This window comes from Adelges cooleyi, unplaced genomic scaffold, assembly GCF_023614345.1.
Source record: "Adelges cooleyi isolate 19-005CV unplaced genomic scaffold, UGA_ACOO_1.1 ACOO_flye_CR_arks_rails_tigmint_CR_PRNA_1, whole genome shotgun sequence".
In the NCBI taxonomy this organism is placed as follows: Eukaryota; Metazoa; Arthropoda; class Insecta; order Hemiptera; family Adelgidae; genus Adelges; species Adelges cooleyi.
Genome location: NW_026095751.1, coordinates 5,742,341 through 5,764,824, shown reverse-complemented (window position 1 = coordinate 5,764,824; position 22,484 = coordinate 5,742,341). Strand labels below are relative to the sequence as shown.

The following is a 22,484-nucleotide window of genomic DNA, read 5'->3' as shown; positions in this document are numbered from 1 at the left end:
AATTAACAATTTTTAATTCTGAAAAAAATCCTTCGAAAGTGGCCGTTGTATCTGGTAGTATAAGAAAAATGATAAATGCCGTATACACATCTGGAAAAGATGTGACAAGTGTACTATAGTCGTATTTTAATAATTTCGCAAGTCTTTTATACTGGAACATAATTTACTTCATTTCGTAATATTGAACGAAAACTAGTATTTGAGTAACAAAATCATTATTTAAGCCCTTAGAATACTGATCTATTAATGTTTTTGATTCTTCACGTACAAAATTATCTGCTAAGGTACGTAATTACAAATTTAAGATCAAGAATACGAAATTTCCTAAAGCTATTTCATCTCTTGCTAAACTATAGTAGGTAGTAACTAAAACTAGAACAGACGAAATTTTTCTTCTGTGTTTTGAAATCATGGATCTAAAGATTATTCGTCACCATTTACTACTTTCTGTCTTTTGGTGGTGAATTATACTTTAACACCCAATTTTTCGTTTAGTCATAACTTCACTCCGAACATCATTATAATAATTGCACGAAGTACCTAATCTTCTTTTGTAGTGTTTTCGAGAAACTATTCTGTTTCCATCATATTGCATATTATAATATCTACCTGTAATAACCTAGATTCATGATTTATACTTTTCAATAACTTTAGAAAGATTATAATAAATAAAACAAATTCAACATTTTCCCTTCTGCCTCCGAACGCTCCTCTGAATTTTTGCTTTTCAGCCTATTTTAAAAATTAAACTCAGTTTAGTTTTAGATACAAAATATTTTTATTTTGTTTTTTTTGTTACTAAAAATAACGTTTAACATTATTTTTATTAGTTTGCGTATGTGGTTTATGTAAATTATAATATATGTGATAACCTTTTAAATTTTAATACATATATAAATTATGTTGTTTTTCTACTTATTATATACTTGTGCAAATTAGGCAGAATCCTAACCTAAGCCATGTATTTTAGATGGCGGAGTCTGGTCTACAAGACCCATTTAAAATACTAAAGTTACAGACAATTGTTTTATATATTATACCTTTAACAAATATACAAATATCCGGAGTATAAAAAAATAAATAAAAACACATTACAACTGTGTAAACAATAACATGAATAAAAAATAACTTCTTTACTCTTATGCCTTTTTGGCAATAAAAAATGGTTTGGAGTTTTAAACTAAATAGTAATATTTAACACCCTTAATACCAAAAGGAAAGCGCTTTATTTGTCATTGTGTGTTACAACTACTAAAAATCATGAATAATTTCAAAAGTTTAGATACAATTATTTTTATTATTTTATTGTTTTTTTATGATATCAATAGGAACCTTGCTAGCTAACGATGATATTATTGTGATGGATTTACCAAAGTAAGTATTAACTATAAATATTAAAGTATATTATTACTCATTTAAATTGTAATAGTTTTAGGATAATTTTCAATTAAGGTGATTTGGATGCGGTATGTTTTGTTGACGTTTTAGACCAAAAAGCTAGACAAAATTTCGACAACTTAGGATGGTCCGATCTCAATTCTGTAAAGATTACCGATAGGCCATATTTAACAAAATCAAGCTATACCCATGTTTACTCAATAATGATAAAATCTATTAACAATGTTTGCTAAGTGAATCGCTGAGATTAAGTGACATTCTGCAGAGAGTCGATTGACATATTTAGTTCAAACTTGTTTATGTTCTAGAACGATTCTAAAATAACCTAGTTGCTTTTTTAACTTGATCATAAATCAACTATTTTATTCTACCTGGTCGAAGAAGTGCAAATATTTTTACTCACTAACACAAAAAAAACTTTCGTCAAACAAAGTGAGAATATGCAATAAGTAATACACAAGTATAATTATAATTATTTTGAAGTATAAAACAATAATTTATTCACGATAACGATTAAAAGAAATGTTAAAAGAGTAAGTTAAGACAACAAAGTTATATACAGTGTAATATACAGAAAAATATTCTGGCTCGATAGTTACGGAAAGCGCTATTTATTAAGGGACATATGATAGGCAATATTTGACAAAAATTGGTCTTGTAGCCATTTTTAATAAGCCGACTAATAAATTTTAAGGTGAAAAAATATTAGGTTTTTCTAGTTATAATACTTTTCTCAGAGTTATGGCAAAAGTTTGATAAAAAATAACTTCTGTTGAAGTATTTTTCCGACGTACCTATTGTACGGATTCAATTTTTTTTTATGTGAAGCTTAGGTACTAATTTTTCTTTGTGGGCTAAAAGGCCAATTTTTGTTTTAGCAATTAGAAAATTAGTTAGATTTATTTTAAAAAACTATAAAATAGTAAAAATATAAAATGCTTATAATTTTTTTTTTAACAAAAATAAAAAAACAGTCTTTTAGCCCCCTAGAGGAGATGTTAAACTACATATATAACAAACAAAAATTGTTGAAATCAGTTCGGTAGACACTTCAAAAAGTGACTTCGCGTTTTAGTCTTTATTTGTAATTTTCAATTATATAAATACTATATATATATATATATATATATATATATAATAGATGTATGACAGGGGCGTATTTAGATATTTTTTTTGGGGGGGGGGGCTGAGGCATTGAGTAAAAGAGCTGTGTAAAGAGTTATTTCTAAATTCTGATCCAGAAATAAACCTTAAAAATTTGGCCAAACTTACCCATTTCTCAACCTATTAAAAACAAGACTTCGAAATTAAGTGTAAAATTTTAATATTATAATTCTGATATAATTATTATTAGTTACAAAACCTCAAGTCTTATAAAATATTATATAATAAAATAGAAATTATAATTCTTATTAATACTTATTAATACTAATTATAATAATAGTAAAACAAATTATATTAAATTCAAATTTCTCTCTTTACCACTGTTGGCAAATTTGTCTAATACCATATCATCATTTACATCAATGTCTCGGCGAATGGATAAAAGTGCTAGTCCTAGTCTGGACTCAGAAGTTGTATTTCTTAAATATGTTTTAAGTCTTTTAATAGTCGAAAAGCTGCGTTCAGCCGTAGCGGTGGATACTAAAATTATAGCTAGTAGATCACACGACTCTTAGAGCTTCTATAGCAGTTGCAGGTCTTAAGTTTTCTTCAATATTTTTCCATTTAGCCTGCCAAATTTCATACTCTGCTTCTATAATGAATATAAAAACTATAAAAACTATAAAAAACTATATAAAGACTATAAAAAATTGCTAATGTTTTCTATTCAGTAATCTCCCTCCCTAAAAAATTATACTTAACGGTATAATATAACGTAACATATTATACTATATGTCCAGCAGATTAGCGCATTTCAGTAGTTCAGTCAATATGTCCCTGGATATAGGCAACCCAATATACAGTTCAGCAGTTCGGTAAATTAGACATTTTAGCCTTTTGGTGCCAAAAGTAATTGTACCTAATCGCTAATTGTATTTAAAATTGATTATCTTGTGTACTTAAATAAAATTTAAAATGTGTACAGCTATAATAGTAGTCAGTAAATAACTTACCACCAATTATGCATTTGCCGTGTAACGTGTTAATACTTACTGTACGTATTAAATGTAGATTTACATTTACTATGACCAAACAAGTTTGGCTATGGGGAAGAAATATCTATTAGAAAACATGTACATAGCCACAACTAACAAAGACAATAGTAATACTAGTTTGTCAATTCGTACAATATGTAAGGTCCTTGGAATAAAACATATTTTCTGAGGGCAAAGATAAGTGGTGCAAAAGGTGTGACCCTGAAAATTTGCCGAATGATAAGAAATCGAGGAAATATGATTTCAAGAGTCGTTGAAAACGTTTTACGGCACTCCGTGGCCAATTCCAAGAAATTTTCTGCACGCTCAAGTCTTTGGTTAGTTCGCCACACTCAGTTAACCGTTGTGCCTAAATATTGTTTCAGTAACATGACGTACCAAATCGAAGAAAAGGGGTCACCGAATACATTAGACTACAAAGTGTACTTAAGTAAGTAAATAACATTGTGAGTTACGCAAGTACCTATCTAATATTTTATTACATATGTATATATCTAACCTAACCTACGCAAGTGTTTTTACATCCGGTATTTTTAATTGTTATTGCCTATTATGTTGTAATTACTAGAAAATCAGTTGATTAAAAAAAATATAGTTTAATAGAATGTTTTTCAAAATATGGAAAGTTTTATTAAGTGCTATAAATAAAAATAACAATTATAATCACTGTAAAATCCACTAATTTAATATAATACATTTTCTTTGAGGCTTATGTTGCATTATTATTATAGTCCTTTTAACTTAAAATTGGTTTAAATGTTTATTAAATATTACAAAATTTTGTAGTTACTCATTTTTTCTAATGAAAACCCAAATCAAGAGAAACATAATGCTATGATTAACAACATACATTTAGGACATTTATATTATGTTCATTTCAATGCGTATCTGCATCCATGGATCATATAGTGGATACTCCAAAATTAAAAACATTTAGTAATGTATCATCCATATTAGAAAGCCGAATCCAGATCTACAATTCAAATATGGTAAAGATAAATGTTGTAGAGCTTTGTCAAAATACCACACATAAGATGCATTGATGTGCAACATTTTGCAATTTGGAGTTCGGTTCCCTGACGTGAACTAGACTTAACATGCTCTACCTTTTCATTATTTTTTTCATATTACATAATTATTATGTATAAATAAATTTGTTTCTTTTAGAAAATGAATCTTCAGAAGTTATTTCTCCGTTTCATGACATTCCGTTGTTAGCTGATAGCACTGGAAAAGTTTTTAATATGGTTGTTGAAATTCCAAGATGGACTAATGCCAAAATGGAGGTTTGGTTTATATTTAAAAAATTATCTTTTGCTTATTAAAGAAAATTACTAGATTTCAAGTATCCTGTCCAATAAAACTATGCCAAAGCTTTCTAATTTTATATTAAACAATATACATAATTTATTTCCCAATTAATAAATAATAATAATTAAAAATATTTTATAGATTGACACAAAGGCACCTTTAAATCCAATCAAACAAGATACAAAGAAAGGTAAATTACGTTTTGTAGCCAATGTGTTTCCACACAAGGGTTATATATGGAATTACGGTGCATTTCCCCAGACTTGGGAAAATCCTGAAGTTCTTGACGAACACACAGGCTGTAAGGGTGATAATGATCCCCTCGATGTACTTGAAATTGGTTATAAAGTAAATATAAACGATATACATTTTTGTTAGTCTTAATATATGTATATATATATAAATATGTTCATTTTCACAGGTAGCCAAACAAGGAGAGGTACTTCGAGTAAAAGTATTGGGTACAGTGGCATTAATTGATGAAGGCGAGTATAATTTAATTAATATTCCGAACAATTTTGGTTGTAGATTTGAACTTAATTTATAATATTATTACATTATATGACAATTTTATCACGTTTTTTTTTAGTAATTTGAAATACCATAGACTTTTTAACAATACATTTTAGAAATATAATTTTTGTACATAATTTTTAACCCATACATTTTTCTGTCAAAGTTATTTTAAACTATATTAATAAGTAAATATTTTATTGTAAATTTTTAAATGTGCTCACGTTATGTTATGTAATTGTATTAACAATTTTATAAATTTAATTCTAATAAAGTTAATTTCACTTTTGTAGTTATTGGAAAAATAAGATTTAAGTTTAAATTTTCCATTTGGGCATTAACGCTTATTAGAAAATGTATTGATTTTAGGTGAAACTGACTGGAAAGTACTTGTTATTAATGTTGAAGATCCGATGGCTGATAAAGTAAATGGTAAATATTTTTGCAAAAAGTGTACAAAATTTAAAATAATTTTTTTAAATATAATTGGTTGTGAAAAATTCTAGGCATAAAAGATGTGGAAACACACTTTCCTGGTTATTTAAAAGCTACAGTCGAATGGTTAAAGCTTTATAAAATTCCTGATAATAAACCAGAAAATAAATTTGCATTCAACGGCGAGCCTAAAGATTCCGAATTTGCACTAAAAATTATCCATGATGCCCATGAATATTGGAAGAGTCTTTTTCAAAAGGAGAATACTGATGGCCTATCTTGGTAATTATTTATTTGATTTTTACTGTTAGACATGCATTATATAATTTTTTTTTTTTTTGTAGTGTCAATACAACATTGAATAACAAGTCCAGTGTTGATAGCGAGAAAGTTAAAACTATACTATCAGAAAGCCTGCCATTATCTGAAGCAAGCCCAATTGATCCAGAAGGTAATTTCTTTAATTTTTCTAATGTTGATATGGATTATCAATTTTTATTTTAAGTAAAATAACAAAAAAAATATTGAAAAATTAAAATAACTCATTTCTATATTTCTTTAATTTATTTTATTCTTATGCCAAAGTTAACATAAACATATTTCTTATTACTGAATTAATCACTTTCTTTGGCTATTGACCAGCCATTTCGATTTATTTCAAATTTGGCAAATTGCACTTTTTAAAAACTGTTAAGAAAATTAAAAATAGAAAATAATAATCAATTAAAAATATAAACATTCAAATTATATTCTAATTTTCTCTAATTACACGCGTTGTGCTTTTACAAATTAATATGTGTATAAAATAACATATTAGTAATACTATTTCTTTAATATTTTCAGTTGACAACTGGTTTTACGTAAAAATGAAGGCTATTAATTCTAAATTGTAGTTAACATTAAATTTGATAAGTAATTAATTGAAAATAATTATTATTTGATGTAATTGGCTTTAATTTGTATTGTTCTTTTTTTTTTGTTCCAGTGAATAAATGGCATTTTATAAAATTATAAGTTGGTGTATCATTAAAAGATGCCGTCAACTTGGTAATATTTTATATTGAAAAATTCAAATCAAAATATTACTGAATAATTGTGATTAAAAAAATGTTGTAATTTCATCATATTAATAATAATTATCAATAGTACATAAATATATATATGTTATATTGAAAAATCAACAATATACGGTGATGTTTAGTATGAAATTATAAACTGTTTTTAAATGTTTTATTTTAAATAATATTATCTCGTTTGAGATCACCATCAATACTGTCATGATGATGTACAAAATGTATTATAAAAAACATCAATTCATTGTCATCTTAATGAATTTTTTTTAAGTCAAAAATAGCAGTAACATGTTTAAAATAATCTATAAGAATACATACAGATTCTAATTTCAGATAAAAAAAAATTACAAAGACTCAAAAAGTTTAACAATAAAAATGTACAATATTAATAAACCACATTGTATTTATAACATAAAACAAAAAAGAATTGAACGATAAACGTTAATTAAAATTAGGAAGAAATTGTATTTATCATACTATCGACCAATATCTGTAGTGCAAATTGTCTCTACTACTATCACTTATGTTAACAACACAATCAATTACAAATAAAATAAACCAAAACTATGTTTTGTAACTTCGCCGTATTTAAGAATAATGTATAATGTTAAATTCTCTTAAGTATCATATTAGTGTACAAGTGCTGTTATTATTAAATTTACAGATGCAAAATTATAAATATTGAAAACAGTTTTGCCATTAATAATAATATTAATAATATATAAATCAGTATTAATACTATTCATTCTTGACTAGTATGTTATTTGAACTATTAATGGCAAATCAATTAGTTACTTTTCAAGCATGCAAAATAAGATTTAAAAAAAAAACACTTGAGTTGGAACATTTTAAGATAATAAACGAGACTAACACATACAACATTGAGATAAGATAGAGTAGTATTAGTGAATAATAACATTAATAATATACTAAAATTAATTAGTCTACACTTTATTATAGTTATGTTACAGCAAAAACATAATATAAATTTAAAATTAAATATAATAAAAGGGTAATGGTGATTTTGGTTGTCACAGGAGGCACTATTACATGTAGACATACAATTGCTCTAATATGTCACTGTCGACCCTAGAAATGAGTACGTGTTGAAACTGCTGTTCTCCAATTTGATTTTGTAAAGCAAGCAACTGTAAAAATAAAATATACTTATAATTCTCCTTATAGTAGACACTAATGTAACAACAAGAATGTTTACATACTTGAGACTGCAAGTATTTATGGAATGGAATACAGTGTACGGGATCTTTGAGTGAGAGACATCTTTGCCTTTCATTATGTTCAGTCTCGTACTGATATTCACATTCTGAGTTGGCTCGAGAACTAACATTGGAACAATCGTCAGTCATCAACATGGAACTATTAAAAACAAATGTTTAATTATATACAGATTACTGATTAATAAAAACAATTAAAATATACATTAACTTTACACAGCCCTGGGCTTTTATTAATATTATTTTGTATCAAATATTTTTTTAATTTACATTACTATTTTAAATAGTACATATTAATTATTTAAAACTTCAAATAATACTTGATTAAAATGTATTTTTATTTCTTATTAAATACATTATTTTTTATTTGAATTTGTTCTAAGAAAAATAAAATTTTATTTGTTAATTAAGTTTTTATTTGACTATATTATTAATTCAACAGAAATAAATAAGGTCCAGACTAGATTTGACAAGGGGGAACACAAAAAGATATAAAGGGGAATATCAATTTTTTTTTTTTTTTTGTGAAGCGTTTGTAAAAAACATCATTGATGCCATTTTCAACAATTTTTTTTCATTAAAAAAATTGTGTACAATCAATATAATTTTGGTTCTGGTAGCACGCCATTATCGAGAAAATGTAATATAAAAATTAACCAGAAAAAATGAAATTAACATTTGTTTTTTACAAAAAGGATATCAGAATAAATTATTACTTAATAGTCGAGTGCCGCCTTCTTAATAGGTATTTTTCACTTGCTTAATTTCTAATCCAAGCAATTTTTTATAATCTTAACAAAATGTAAAAATTTAAGGGCAATCATCAATAATATAATTTGTTATACCATACAAATTGAAACTAATTTTATTTGTATTTTTTACACAAATCATCACCGCTGATAAACGTAAGACTGTTACGAAAATACATGTATGTGCTTAAGTAAACTCATATACTTTAGTATATGAATTTGAAGTTTTTTTTTCTGAATGTTTTGTTTAACAATATATTTTACAAGTTATTTGGGGTTATTTTTAATTATATATTATATATAATTCGTTAAATTGTTGTAAATCATACATACTCTGTGTATATCCCATCATCAGTCTTTCTCATAATATCGTTTAAAGTCTCGACACAAATGGTGATTATTTCTTTGAACAATTCTAAAATAGGTCTAGAGCAAAAAAAAAAAGAAAATACAATTTTTATAATTTTTATAGTTTTTAAATGTTACTAACTTTTTTTGACTTGTTAAAAGAGATGCAAGTGCAAGACCTAACAGTTTTCTTCTATCGTTTTGCACTATTTGATTCATTCGTTCTAACCATACCTCAATTATACGTTTAAGTACCTTGTCAAATTGTAATAAATTACCATTTTCATGTACACACAGATGCTCTACAACCTAAAAATGCACATTTATTAAACATGATAATACATTATAGGGGGAAAAACATTAAAATGAATTGGTCTACTTGTATAAAAATGGCTGGATCATTTAATATTACTCTAGAAATTAATGATAATCGACAACTATTGACCGTGAGACCAATTTCACCGGAACACAAAGATCTGAAATATATTAAAATATTTAAATACACAATACATGAATAATATATTAATAATAATAAATTACACATTAATACACAATACATTAACTAACACAATAAAGAAGGCTTTTATATGCTATGAATTATTAAAAAAAAACAAGTTCAACTGTTACTTTAAATTTTGTCCAAGTACAACCATCATCAGCTCAGTTGTTTGTGGCAGATTGACTTTTACAATTGTTTCATATAGCGATAAAATACATACGGTGCCTTCATCTTTTAAATCGTTCATTAAAGTAGTAGTTAAGCTGAATATTTGAGCTCCGTACTCCTAAAAAATATTAGTTTAAATTTTTTAGTTTCATACATTATGTGCCGTCATCCAATCACACTACACCCTCCCCCCCCCCACTCCACTGAGAATGAGTCCACACTCGAGGCGCCTAACCTAACTCAGATTAGATATGGACTTGATGACTTAACCTGAGGCTAGTAGCATTTAACCTAACGAGTCCCACAACCACCAATAGTCTAACCCAGAGACCTCAGTCCCGGGGCGCGGACCAATACTTCCAGGGCTCCCCGGTCCAGCAGTATAGGCTTTGCCATGCTAACGCATTTACCGACACTAGCCAACCCGCGCCCAGTGGGTGGTGGATTCACCAACAGCACACAGTGAATAGATCAAAGGATTATTGCAAAGAAACTAGATTTCGGAGTAGAGTAATAAAAAAAAAAATATATATATATAATACATACCGTCATGACTCTTTCTGGTGCAATTAATACGTATGCTTCGAGAATCATCAAACCGGTCTTTAAATGTTCGGTAGAGTAATCTAAATTTAATATTAAATAGATGGTTAAGTACACAAATGTATTAAAGATTTTGTAAAAATGTATAGACGTATCAGCAATATACAGAAATGGCAATAAATCCACGCTCATTTTTTAAAAAAGCTCGACCCTGTTAAATTTATTTAGGTTTGCAAATCCGTCAAGTATTTTTCGCTGACTAAATACTAAACTCACCTAATAGCGGAAGAAGATAATTAATTAAACTAAGCATTTCATCGTTATACGTAGTACACGATTCTATATAAGAAAGAAGAAGTTCAAGACCATCCTCTTGTAAATAGATGTACGCCTTTTCTTTGATATCTACACTGTATCGAATGATAGGAACTAAAAAAGGAGTAAGCTCAGCACTTTTAGTTCGAATTGCCTATAAAAAAACATATAATATCTATGATGATTGAACAATATTATATATATATTAAACATACTCGAACAATTTGCGTCAAAGTAGATATAATTGCACAGCGAAGCATGTGATGGTCATCAGAATCAGTCCATAGTTTAGGCAAATACTGAAGTAAAGAATCAAAGTATGGCTCTACCATTGGACCTAAACGTTCCACCATAAACGACATAACGTGCAACACGTTCAACTGTACAAAAAAAAAAAAAAATTAAAGTAATAAACAATAAAAGTACTAGTTAAATGCATAATACAATATAATATTAATTTTTTATGGATACACAGTAATAAGCAAAAATATATTTTCGCAAAACAAATTACAAAATATTCATTTTAAGCTGAAATATGAATTTTTAAAAATATTGTTTGTTTTAAAAAGTTGTGTCGCTGTTTTTTTTTTCTGCTATACATTTTTGAATATCTTTGTATAAAACCTGTGTGTAAGTATTTGGCAAAGACTAGCAAGATGGTGTTTTTTTTTCATTATTAAAAATAATTCTGTAATTTTTTGATTTATTAAAAATAATTCTAAAATTAAAAAAAATTATACTTAATAAATAAAAACATTATTTGATGCCCCAAACAGCGCAACGGCAAAATAAACAAGTTAAAATACTTTTTAATTAAATTAAATTAAACTCACGACCTTAAAGGCCATTGGTGTTAAATAAAAATGTATTTAAAATAATTATTTATTTAAATGAAAAATACTCAAATTTCATATTTATGTTGATTAAATAAAATATTTACTTTTGTATCACATTCTCGTACACTGACTAACAGCTTGTAAAGAGAAAAGGCCATTGGTTCTAAATATTCTATAAAATGTTCAGAACTAAAATCAAAGTCATCAATGGCGCAACGTAGTGTAGACGTAGCTGCTAAGCGAACAGCCATATCTTGCTCAGGATTCAACAATCCAATGAGTATATTGTAAAGTTCTGGCCTGTACTCAGGGTTTAATCTAACAGTAAGCCATTGTCCAATCAGCCAAGCAACACGTCTTTTGAGGACACGTGAATGACCTCGAGTTTCCATTAATTCTTGACGTAATGTCGTATTAAACCAATCATCAAAATTTATCTAAAATAATTTAACGAAACACGACATAGTTAGAATATACCCAATAATTAAAAAACGAAAATAGGAGCATATTTTTACAATATCAAACATTTCAAATGCTGTTAATCCAAATGCATTATAAATAGCATCCTTTTTTAACACAGCTTCTAAATTAGTTGGATCAACCAACTCTCTATTTGATTCTATGGTTGCTGCCAGTCGAGGTGTCAATAGTTCTCTAAACTCATGGAATAGTGACATAAAAAGTGATTCAGTACACGCCTACACAGTACATAAAAAATGTATAAAATAAACAATTTCTAAAATAATAAAAATAAATTTATCAAAATTTAACATACTTTAAGATTGTATTTCCAATACTCTCCGACTTCATCTGTCGCTAAATAACATAACAATTTAAAAAAATTATGTTTTTCTTATTTCATGTACATAAAATAAAATATTTACCAAACATTTCTGGATCACTATCCCAGATTTCTAATTCTGACGGAGTAAGTAAAAAATATTTGTAAATCAGTTGTTGGCACATAATCATTAATCTATCTGATTTGAATACTAATGATTTTTGCTGTACAGCTGCTGTTGATACTCTTCTTGAAGTTTCTATAGTAAAATCATGAATTGCGGTTTGTTAGCCTTACAAATAAACATTATTTGATTCTCAAAATAATTATATCAACTTAAGTATTTGCCAACCCTAGCTGTTATTTAAATAAAAATATAATAAAAAAATTGTATTTTTATTTGAACCAATTTAAATAACAAATAAAAAAATTATTAAAATACATTTTCTATTTCTAGTACTACATACTTTTTTACTCATAAAACAAATTATTTAAATAAAAGTTTAAATAATTTAATCAGATAAATTGTCATTTAAAAAATTATTTGAAATAACGGGTTATTACAATAAGTCAAAAATGTATTTATACTCTGTTCCAAATAAGTAAGGCATAAATAAGAAATTTGGTCCGTCTCGCGCATTCCTATGCCACAATTCGCCTAGTTCTTCTTCCACGTGCAACACAGCAGACCATCGTCATCAGTATTCATTTATAACCAGTCGTATAGAGGGGGTTTGACGAGTTCGGCAGAGCTAGAAAAGCCTCAGTTGAGATCGCAAATCTCTGCCTTTCTTATTTGGGACAGAGTAAAAAAAGTGTTATTCAAATTAATTAATTAAATAATTAATTAATTAAGTTAATTAATTATTTTCAAATAACTATGTTGTAATAATTTAAATATAATTTCGTGTTTCTTGATCCTATTAGTAAATTCTAATTATTATAACTGTTCTGAACAAGGCTATGCATGGAGCGGGTTGTTCATATTGGTTGTAACTGAAAAGTATCACTACAAAATTTTTTTGATGTTATTTCAAAATCATAACTTACCATCAATTTGACAAACTGGACCATTAGTACGAGGTAGTTTATACTGAGGACAAATGAGTATCAGTTTTGTCAGATTAAATAATTGTATTAAGAATCTTTCAAACACTACAGCATTCCCATCCACAGTGAATCCATAGAAGTAAGCAAGTTCTACAGTGGGTTGAATAAAATCTAAATAATCAGCTGGGTGGTCTTCGATAATTGTCATCAGCATTTTAAACATTCGACATACAAATTTTTCAACTAAATCAGGATAATAAGGACCTGAAAAAAAAACAAATTGAAAATAAAATGAAAATTACTGATATGTGATTATTTTAAAAATAACTTACGACAAGCAACAATTGGTCGCACTTTATTAAATACGCTTATAATAAATTGTTTGACTTCGTCCGGATAAGGTGATTTAAATCCATACAAAACAAAATTTGACAGTATTTTTTGGGTATAAAATGCATCTTCTAAAAGTTTTGCAACTTCCGGTGTTGCATTTCCTTGTTCCATCTTAAAAATAATACTGTATTTAATCATTCATGCTTTCAGTTAAGTTACTTTTAATGTTTTTAGTGGTATTCATGATAATATTATCTTATAGATTATTAATAGAAGATACACAAAATAACTTTGACGATTTGAAACGTGCATTGCATTAAGTTCTTAACAAAACTAAAATTATTGTCACCAAAAACAGCCATGGTATTATTATTTTTATGTATATATAAATAAATATAATTAGAAATTTTTACTTCTTTTATAAAAGCATCAGTTCGTTGTTCCCAATGGTTGTAAAAATTTGGAAAGAGTTGACTGGAAGCATCTTGAAATAATCGTATACTATCGTAAAGCCTTTTCCCTGACAGAGACTTTACAACATGGTGCATGGATAATAATGCACGATTTTGAGGATCGTATTTAATACGCTCCATTAATTCTGGCATTAAATTGTTCCAATCATATGGCCAATCTAATCTAAACATTCAAAACAATAACTGATAACTTTATATGTGATAAATTATAAGCAAACCTTTGAAAAATATACAAATTAATAGACATTGATATGAATAAGTGTCTCAGTTCTAAAATAACTCTATTATAAGTTACCTAGCAACTCTGCCGATGATTACGCTAACTTGAGTTGCCAATCGTGGAACAGGTTCAGATAAATTTGAAAGTAACATTTTTCTCAAAGTCACTTTTTCATCTTCTGAAATACCACTATAAAAAAGCAAAGAAAATTGCTTTAAAGTTAAATTAAAAAAAAAATTCATATTAAGTATATTTACCTAGAGACGTTTTTCCTCCAATATTTTTCAACACCTTGCTTAAAACACAGAATGGACATCCAACGAACATTTATATCTAATGATTGATTTGAAAATATCCTCTATAAATATAAAATAAATATAATTTACAAGCAGTTTTCTTATTTTAATGTTTAGTTTTGTTAAGCTTACAAATAATACTGAGTAAAATCCAGGTTCTACTTCCCATTCTTTGAGTTTCTGTTCAGCTGGTTTTAACATATCAGGATGCTGACTACTGGCTTGCAATAGTGTTTCATATACTAACTGTTCGATGTCCATTTTGATAGAATTAAGTACTTTACTTTATCTTAATCTAAAATTTAAAAAATTTGTTACTAACTATTCTAAATTTTATCTAAAATAGTCCTAAATACAATTTCTATTATTATAAAATAGTAATATGGTATAATTAAAATTTCCCAAGTAACGCGCTTTGGATTGTGTCATCTTGTTTCAAAAGAGAAATAGTGAGAATCGTGTAAGATTGATTTTTCAAAACATTAGTGCCCAAGTCGCAGAACATTTTTATTACTCAATTTACTGGGTTTTTTTTTTTTTGGTGTCATGATAGAAACATATTTTAACAGTTTTTATGACAAATTATTGTTTATTCTTATATTTGAATCATTTGGATGATATCAAACTAGACTTGGATTTTAATAAATTATGCCAAGACATTCAGTGCAGGATAGCATTTTGTTAATTTTCCAATGTGATAAGAATATATAACTTTAATTGTACGATTTACAAATACCTCTGCACCAATAAACTTGGTGCACCAGTAATACTTCAAACTCTAGAATTAAAATCTGACTAAATGTAAATCATAACCTATTTTAATTTAGTTAGGGCTTGATAATACAAGTAAAAAACCAGCGTAAAAACATGCAATTGCGACAACGCGAACCTAATAGATTTGATAGCTATGATCTTTGTTTGGACTAAGAAGGTTGACTAAATGAAATCTAACTTACTCTGCATCTAGGCAACGAGCAGATAATCCTTTGCTGTGTTTACAACTCTTTCAAGTTAACGTTTGGTTTAGATTGTTCAACTCAAAGGCGTAGGCACAGCCGGAATATCACATAATTTTCACTTTCAATTTATTATCAACTATCGTAGTCGCTGATTAGTGATCAATACGTTGTGATGTTTTTTTTTTAAAGTATTTATTCTACATAACCTTATTTCCGTGCGGAAAAGGCAATACCTGCCAGTGGTTCCTAAAACGCCGGTGTGATCAATATTATAACAGCACAATATCGCCTTGGCGACAAACGGCGGTAAACAACCAGACTTAACAATTAGTCGGCCTCTATAATTTTCCTGCAATTTATTTTGTGTATAGGTACTATATTTTTGATATTTTATATATCAATGGAGACTCGGAGGTCGATAGCCAACCATCACAAAAATATTAGCCAGTGGCCAACGTTCCAAACATCAGAAAGCGAAACCGCTTACATTAGACAATCATCGACCCACGAGACTTATCAGCGATTTGACGAGCCCAAAGCCCTCGATGACAGAGGTAATAAATTGAATTGGAAAGAGACAAGTTTTATAAATCTGACTTGCTATCTTAAGATCTGTAGATGCTATACATTGACTTAGGTGAAGATTTAAAGCTTCACCTCTCCGGTAGACGTATTATTCAAAATATAATGGATACTACTTTAATTTGTATTCGATAATTTTCAAACAACATTATTTGAATAAATCACACTCAAAGTATTTGAAATATGTATATAATTATTTTAATAAAACACAAAAAACATTACTTTAATAAATTTACAACAAAAGTACCTAATAGAATAATATTAGTGGATTAATTGAATAAATTTATTAAAATAATTAATTATTATTTTAATTAAATAATGTGGAACTAAGCAATATAAGTATATTTTAAATATTTTAACTCCAATTCAAATCTAGGAAAAAACTTGAGCATCACTTGTGGTTTTATATTATAAAATAACTAAATATTTAAATAAACCCTTAACCACAAAAATAATTATCTATAGCGTATACGTATTTCAGAAAAACACTCTTACCACCATCGCGCGCATACAACATACCCCAATTCAAAGTTTACACGTAGATTGTATTATTTTTTTTAATAATTATTTGTCATCAAAATTGTGTTTTTTTTTTTTTTGATTGTTTTGTCAAAGATAAAAAATTAGCGGGCATTGTATGTAATACGTATAGGAATTTATAGCATTTTGTCTACGTATGAAAGTTTTTTTTATCTAAATATTTACCAACATACTTTTTATACAGACTACATCGAACAGACTAATTCTCCTCCATTAAGTCTTGACCCAATTGCGGTAGTTTCTTACTAAAAGTTAGATTAAATAACATGATGTACAATTTTAATACATGTATTAATACTTAGATTGTGGTTCTATGATTTTTTTTTTATACAATTAGAACATATAATAAAGGCATATCATAGATAATAATAATATTAATAGAAAAATTATTTTTACTTATTTCATTGATGGACGCACAAATCAAGAGAAAAAAAGAAAAGAGTTCGAAGAGTATTTGTGGAAAACAGCCACGGAAAAAGTGTTGGGAGAATTGGCCGAAAAAACTAATCAATTCTGCACTCAGCAAAGCCAGTTTGAAACTACATATAGCAGTGCATACCAAAAAGATGGTTTTAAATTAAAAGAAATTGGAAGCGCATTGGATGAAGAAGTACATTTATCGATTTAAATTTAAAGAGCACTACTTATTTAAAATGGGAACTTTTTTTTATAATTTATCATCTCTTTTATGTGGATTAAACGGCCGGTTTTTTTTTTTCAAAATGTGTTACAAGTTGTTTAATTATTTATGGTCTCCTAAATTTTGGTAAGTAATTTGGAACTGAATAAAAAAACAGCTTTTTAGCCTCCACAGAGATAGTTATAATATTTAGATAAATAATAATTTAAAAACCGTTCAATAGATATCTACAACAAAACCAACTTTTTATCAAACTTATTTGCCACAGCTCGAAGAAAAATAAATTTAAAAATAATCTAACAAAACTAAACAGTTATATTTACGGAATTTAAAATATTGCCTATCTTTTGCCCCTTAGAAATACACTTTCCCGTTTCCCTTTAAAAAAATCAATGTATTATAATACATTTTATTTTATTTTTAAATGAAAATAAAAAAAAAGTTTCTTAATATTTTATAACCCATAATATATAAATACATTATATGTTAAATCTTTTTAAAAATATAATTTTATATACAACAGATGAAACCAGCAAGTTCAACTTTGTATAGTTATAGCTTGAATGTAATGTAAAATTGAAAATAACAAAATTCCTCTTAAAATAGGTATAAAATGTGATAGTTATTTTATAAAGTGTCAATGTACCTAAAATGTTTAATAAAGTTGTCACACAAAAAAATGTAGTTTTTGTTATAATTTAGTTCAAACAACTAACTTTGATATTGCATAAAAAAAATTTTGCTCGAGAATAAAATGCGTTTGTTCTAAAACTAACAATATTTCAACAAACTTTTTTTAATTTCTCTTATTATTAAATTTATGTTTTAGTTGTGCGCCAAGTATCCTTTGTATGGTACCGTCGGAATATCTGTACCTGTCAACCGATATAAATTTCAAAAAATGAAACAACCTGTGCACAAACCTTTGGATCAACTCTTTAAGAAAAACACCAGTTTTACAAATTATATGTGCGATGTATAAAATGATTATGTCTCATTTGCACTTTGTACACTTTATTTTATTTTAATTTATCGCATTAAAAAAACATATAATATGTATAACATTGAAATAGTAGGTAGGTATAGTAAAACAGCTTGGTTTTGATGTGTCATTTTTTACACTTCTTAATGAAATAAACGGGTTTCATTCATTTTGAATAGATTTATAAAAATTGTCAAACATAATTGTCTCGAAGTGAAGTTGATGAGTAATTATGCAACCAAATTAAAATGCAATTTTTCAATTCTAAATTTAAACGTTTATTTATTTAATGTACCACTAAATGGAATAGACAATACGTAATAATGTTGTCGAGAGATATAAGATAAAATAATTAATGATGAGTACATTAATGAAAATAGTATAATAGAATATTGTATAATAACTAATACAAATACAAATAATGTTATATAAGATTGAAATATATTTCTAAATGTATATTTCAAGTACCTAACATTAACATTTTCTGTAAATAATTTTTTATTTATTGAGTTAATGAACCGTATTTAACGATAATACAAATATTAGTAGTTTTATGCGTTCCTTGTATTGAATTATTTTCGAGTGAATAATTAAGTGTAATCTTAGCCGATGTTACAAAAATTAATTAAACGATAAATAGACAGTAAGCTTTTTAAGACGGATTAAAAAATGTAATCTTTTTTTATTTTGATCTATTTATATAATAATGATTATTAATGTATTTTAAAAAATACTCAATGGTTATGTCAACAAAGTTAAATTTAACATAATTATAATTGGTAATTATTAGTCTGTGAAATAATAAAAAAAATACGGACGCGCGAATTGATTGTTAAATTTCTGTGAATAAAATACTGACATTAGGTTTAGTAAATATGTGTAAATAGTAAGCTAATCATGTTTAAGAAGCGTACAATGTAAATCTGAAATATAAAATGTACTTTATTAATACATACTATAAAGCGTACACTACACATAATATCATTTAAATAGCAATAGAAGTATTAAATTGTTGTGTATAGGTATTATGAGTGAGTTATACAAATATACCCTAATTAATAATATTTTATTTAACATAATAAAAACTATAATAATAATTTTTTTTTATAAAAGTCTATCTTACTGTAATAAATATTAAAGTAACAATTTTAAAACATAAAATGTATATTACCTAAATCACGTTTTCTTAAGTCTTTAAAGTAAGACTTTATCCATGACGGAACATAGCACCATTTTTAAAAAATTATTTCATATTATGCTCATACAAATCCTACATAATTATATCAAGATCTCAGTAAAAAACGGCAAGCTGGTAGCTACATGAAACAATTAAAATATCAAAAACAATTTCAATGGCATTTGCAATATAATAATTATCTGATAAAAAAAAATTGTATTTAAATTTGAAATAGTTTCTAAAATGTAATTTGAATACATATTATGTTGTAAGTGTAAAATTTAAAGTCGTAATAAATTTAATCAAATGAGTTATAATATTATATAAAATTATGTAACACCAAAAAAACTAGTAGTTATCTCAACTAGTTATTATTGTCATCAAAATCGTCTATGTGGGTTGAATATTAAAATTAAAAGGTTATGTAACTAGATAAACTAAACACAGTATAAAAGTCTAATAATGTTATCAGAACCGTCAAATAACTAAAAACAATTTTAAAAAAAACTTAAATAAATATTATTTGTGGTGATGCTATTCTAATTTGATGTATTATTAAGCGTAGTGGTTTTATTTAATTACACTATTTTGAGCAACGGTTTGCTTTATGATAATTGAAAATAAAAAAATAAAAAATCAATGTTTTATTTATGTAAATATGAACAGTTAGAGTACATTTCTGAATTCTAATTGTATGATATAATATGTGTGTCTAATTTGTTAATACATTGTATACAGTTTCTAGGTGTATAAACTAAAAACAAAACGTTTTAGATTATATTTTATAATAAAAAAGCTGGACTTAAAGGTTACACCACAGTGATAAAAATTGTGGAATAAAGTTATTATTTGGTGCATGAATATTAGATTAATAGTAAATTACAATAATGTTTTTAAAATTAATGTAAAAATAATAATAAATGACTTGTTAATACCCTAACTACAAATTACGACACACATTTTGATAATAACTAAAAATTGTATCTTATTGCGGTTATTATTATATTATTCAAACAAATGCTTAAGTTTATTCTAGAAAGAATAATATTAGTTGTTCTAAATTATAAAATTGATACATAGGTTGACTGTTGAGATGTAAATAAAACTAAGAAAAAAATGTATACAATTGTTAAAAATTAAAATATAAATTATGTTGAACAATAATTAACCAACTGTATACTCGTAAAAAATCTACAGTACATGTACTTGGACGTATAAATATATCACCTAAAGAAAAGCAGAAGATTATCCAAAAAAATGTTGATATCCTTTTCTATATTATTACCCTGCCTTACATAGCCAATTCTATTTAATTTATTCCAAAAACATTTTTATCATTTTTGACACATTCAATATTTAATTCGCAAACATAGATTGATATTTTACTAAGAATGTTTTTATTAGTATAGTAAATATTAAAAATTAGAATGAGTCAAATTTATAATATAAAATATCGAGTTAATATAGTTGCTTTTTTAAATATATTGTTTATTGGTTATATTTAAGGAATAAGCGGTTAAATATTAAAGTCTGTGCTATTTAATAACCGTACAATGTTATGTTGATGACGTTGGAATAAAACATTTCTTTTTTTAATAATTATAATTTTAAATATTATGTGTAAATAGAAAAAGTATACTATTGGGATGGAATATGCAGTCTCGTGTTTAGCGTTTATATGTGCAATTTTCTTACACATAAAAAAGTTTGTATTTATATTTTTATTATTATTTTTGGAACGGAAATATGATCATATATTTGTCATTTTTGCTTAAACTATAAAAAGTAATAGTTTTAAATGCTGTTTAAGAAGTAAGAAATTTAATGATCTATTCAGCAGTGAAAATGGACAGATTAACACTACTTGATATCACATGCTTCGAAATATTATTTTTTAAAACAATTTTTCATTTTAGATTATTATACTTAAAACTATATTGATGCACACTTGTGGATTATAATATTATTAAAATTCTAATCGATAAGCAGAGCAGCTAGTATTATGATCCTGCAGCTTAATAGTGCATCGACTGGCGCTTGGACTTATATCTATCTTTAGTTTAGTCAGAAGTTCCTCGTTTTCAGCTGCCCACTGGTTCATTGTATCCGTATCGTATGTTGGAATGATTGTAACCTCTAAAAATAGCGTTATTCAATTACAGAACAATTATTAAGTATAACATTTTATTGATGCAATAATAATGTAATAAACTACTTACCAAGTTCCTGGTCATCCCATGTTTGTTTACCCTCAATTAATGCGTTTAAAACTTCTTTATTGGGATCAATACCGCTGAAAACATAATTTCTTGCTCTAATACGCTTAAAAAAGTCAGCTGTTACATATTTTGAGTTTCCATGATGAGGCACGTATATCAAATCTAGGTAAGTTGGATTTATTTTTGACATTCGACTTGAAGAACGACTTCTAAGCTTATTCGGAGAGTCCGAACGTCGTAGACGATATGGTGAATCTTTATCTAAAAAATAGCCAACATTTAGCTTATTTAGTCCTAAGATATACAGGGTTATCAATTTAATGTAAGACACTCTATTCTGTCTAAAATAATTATTGTTTTGTAGTTTTTCTTTTTGTAAACATTTTTTTTCTAAATTGAGAATAATGTACTAAAAATGTTTACTAGGTCGATAATCAGTTTTGGATAAAGTTACTAAGGTTTAAAGTTTAGGACTGGATAATGTATGAAGGATAGACTTATTTTTATCTGCGCGCATTACTCAACCGCACTCCCACTCCCGTCCTAAATTTTTAACTTAAACAACTTTAAAAGTAATTATATAAAACTGGTTATCGACAAGTCAACATTTTTAACAAATTATTTTTAATTTAATCATTTACTTAAATATA

The 22,484-nt window shown here is 26.6% G+C and overlaps 4 protein-coding genes across 23 annotated transcripts in view; 2 read left to right on the top strand and 2 right to left on the bottom strand.

The window, feature by feature from the left end:
• Positions 1–3,767: 3,767 nt before the first annotated feature.
• LOC126847352 (inorganic pyrophosphatase) lies at positions 3,768–7,031 on the top strand. Of its 2 annotated transcripts, none has more exons than XM_050587502.1 (8): positions 3,768–3,987; positions 4,725–4,843; positions 5,010–5,216; positions 5,290–5,353; positions 5,751–5,813; positions 5,888–6,098; positions 6,161–6,267; positions 6,660–6,745. In XM_050587502.1, the coding sequence occupies exons 1-8, from the start codon at positions 3,774–3,776 to the stop codon at positions 6,707–6,709; spliced, it is 1,035 nt and encodes a 344-aa protein (XP_050443459.1). In that variant the 5' UTR covers positions 3,768–3,773; the 3' UTR covers positions 6,710–6,745. The 2 variants fall into 2 exon arrangements, with proteins under 2 accessions (XP_050443459.1, XP_050443468.1); XM_050587511.1 differs by lacking the exon at positions 6,660–6,745 and adding an exon at positions 6,802–7,031 and having other exon boundaries at positions 3,769–3,987.
• A 241-nt stretch (positions 7,032–7,272) lies between these two features.
• Positions 7,273–15,884, bottom strand: LOC126847343 (importin-11). Its single transcript, XM_050587492.1, has 20 exons — positions 15,692–15,884; positions 14,868–15,030; positions 14,697–14,797; positions 14,515–14,628; positions 14,160–14,382; positions 13,746–13,917; positions 13,414–13,677; positions 12,467–12,622; positions 12,358–12,398; positions 12,098–12,280; positions 11,687–12,019; positions 10,962–11,126; positions 10,708–10,900; positions 10,435–10,514; positions 9,849–10,006; positions 9,601–9,697; positions 9,364–9,530; positions 9,207–9,299; positions 8,110–8,266; positions 7,273–8,037 (listed from the first exon to the last, which is right to left on the bottom strand). The coding sequence occupies exons 2-20, from the start codon at positions 14,994–14,996 to the stop codon at positions 7,936–7,938; spliced, it is 2,928 nt and encodes a 975-aa protein (XP_050443449.1). The 5' UTR covers positions 14,997–15,030; positions 15,692–15,884; the 3' UTR covers positions 7,273–7,935.
• A 131-nt stretch (positions 15,885–16,015) lies between these two features.
• LOC126847364 (uncharacterized) lies at positions 16,016–18,614 on the top strand. Its single transcript, XM_050587523.1, has 3 exons — positions 16,016–16,248; positions 17,242–17,426; positions 18,286–18,614. Exons 1-3 carry the CDS (start codon positions 16,095–16,097, stop codon positions 18,436–18,438), a joined length of 492 nt encoding a protein of 163 aa, XP_050443480.1. The 5' UTR covers positions 16,016–16,094; the 3' UTR covers positions 18,439–18,614.
• An 881-nt stretch (positions 18,615–19,495) lies between these two features.
• The window catches only part of LOC126836524 (microtubule-associated protein futsch-like), a 28,742-nt gene continuing 25,753 nt past the window's right edge, over positions 19,496–22,484 (bottom strand). For all 19 annotated transcript variants that reach the window (XM_050570103.1, XM_050570118.1, XM_050570172.1 and 16 more), the window contains 2 exons: positions 21,835–22,095; positions 19,496–21,751 (listed from right to left, as the gene is read on the bottom strand). In XM_050570103.1, the coding sequence (XP_050426060.1) occupies positions 21,582–21,751; positions 21,835–22,095 (431 nt within the window). In that variant the 3' untranslated portion in view covers positions 19,496–21,581. The remainder of the gene's footprint in view (positions 21,752–21,834; positions 22,096–22,484) is intronic.

Coding starts and splice junctions, on each gene's coding strand:
- LOC126847352 (XM_050587502.1), top strand. CDS start 3,774: ATGATAAGAAATCGAGGAAATATGATTTCAAGAGTCGTTGAAAACGTT. Junction 5,814..5,887: donor GATGGCTGATAAAGTAAATG/GTAAATATTTTT, acceptor GAAAAATTCTAG/GCATAAAAGATGTGGAAACA. Junction 6,099..6,160: donor AATACTGATGGCCTATCTTG/GTAATTATTTAT, acceptor TTTTTTTTGTAG/TGTCAATACAACATTGAATA.
- LOC126847343 (XM_050587492.1), bottom strand. CDS start 14,996: ATGGACATCGAACAGTTAGTATATGAAACACTATTGCAAGCCAGTAGT. Junction 12,020..12,097: donor CATTTGAAATGTTTGATATT/GTAAAAATATGC, acceptor AAATTATTTTAG/ATAAATTTTGATGATTGGTT. Junction 9,698..9,848: donor GTACTTGGACAAAATTTAAA/GTAACAGTTGAA, acceptor AATATATTTCAG/ATCTTTGTGTTCCGGTGAAA.
- LOC126847364 (XM_050587523.1), top strand. CDS start 16,095: ATGGAGACTCGGAGGTCGATAGCCAACCATCACAAAAATATTAGCCAG. Junction 16,249..17,241: donor CAAAGCCCTCGATGACAGAG/GTAATAAATTGA, acceptor GCACAAATCAAG/AGAAAAAAAGAAAAGAGTTC. Junction 17,427..18,285: donor GAAGCGCATTGGATGAAGAA/GTACATTTATCG, acceptor TTTATGTTTTAG/TTGTGCGCCAAGTATCCTTT.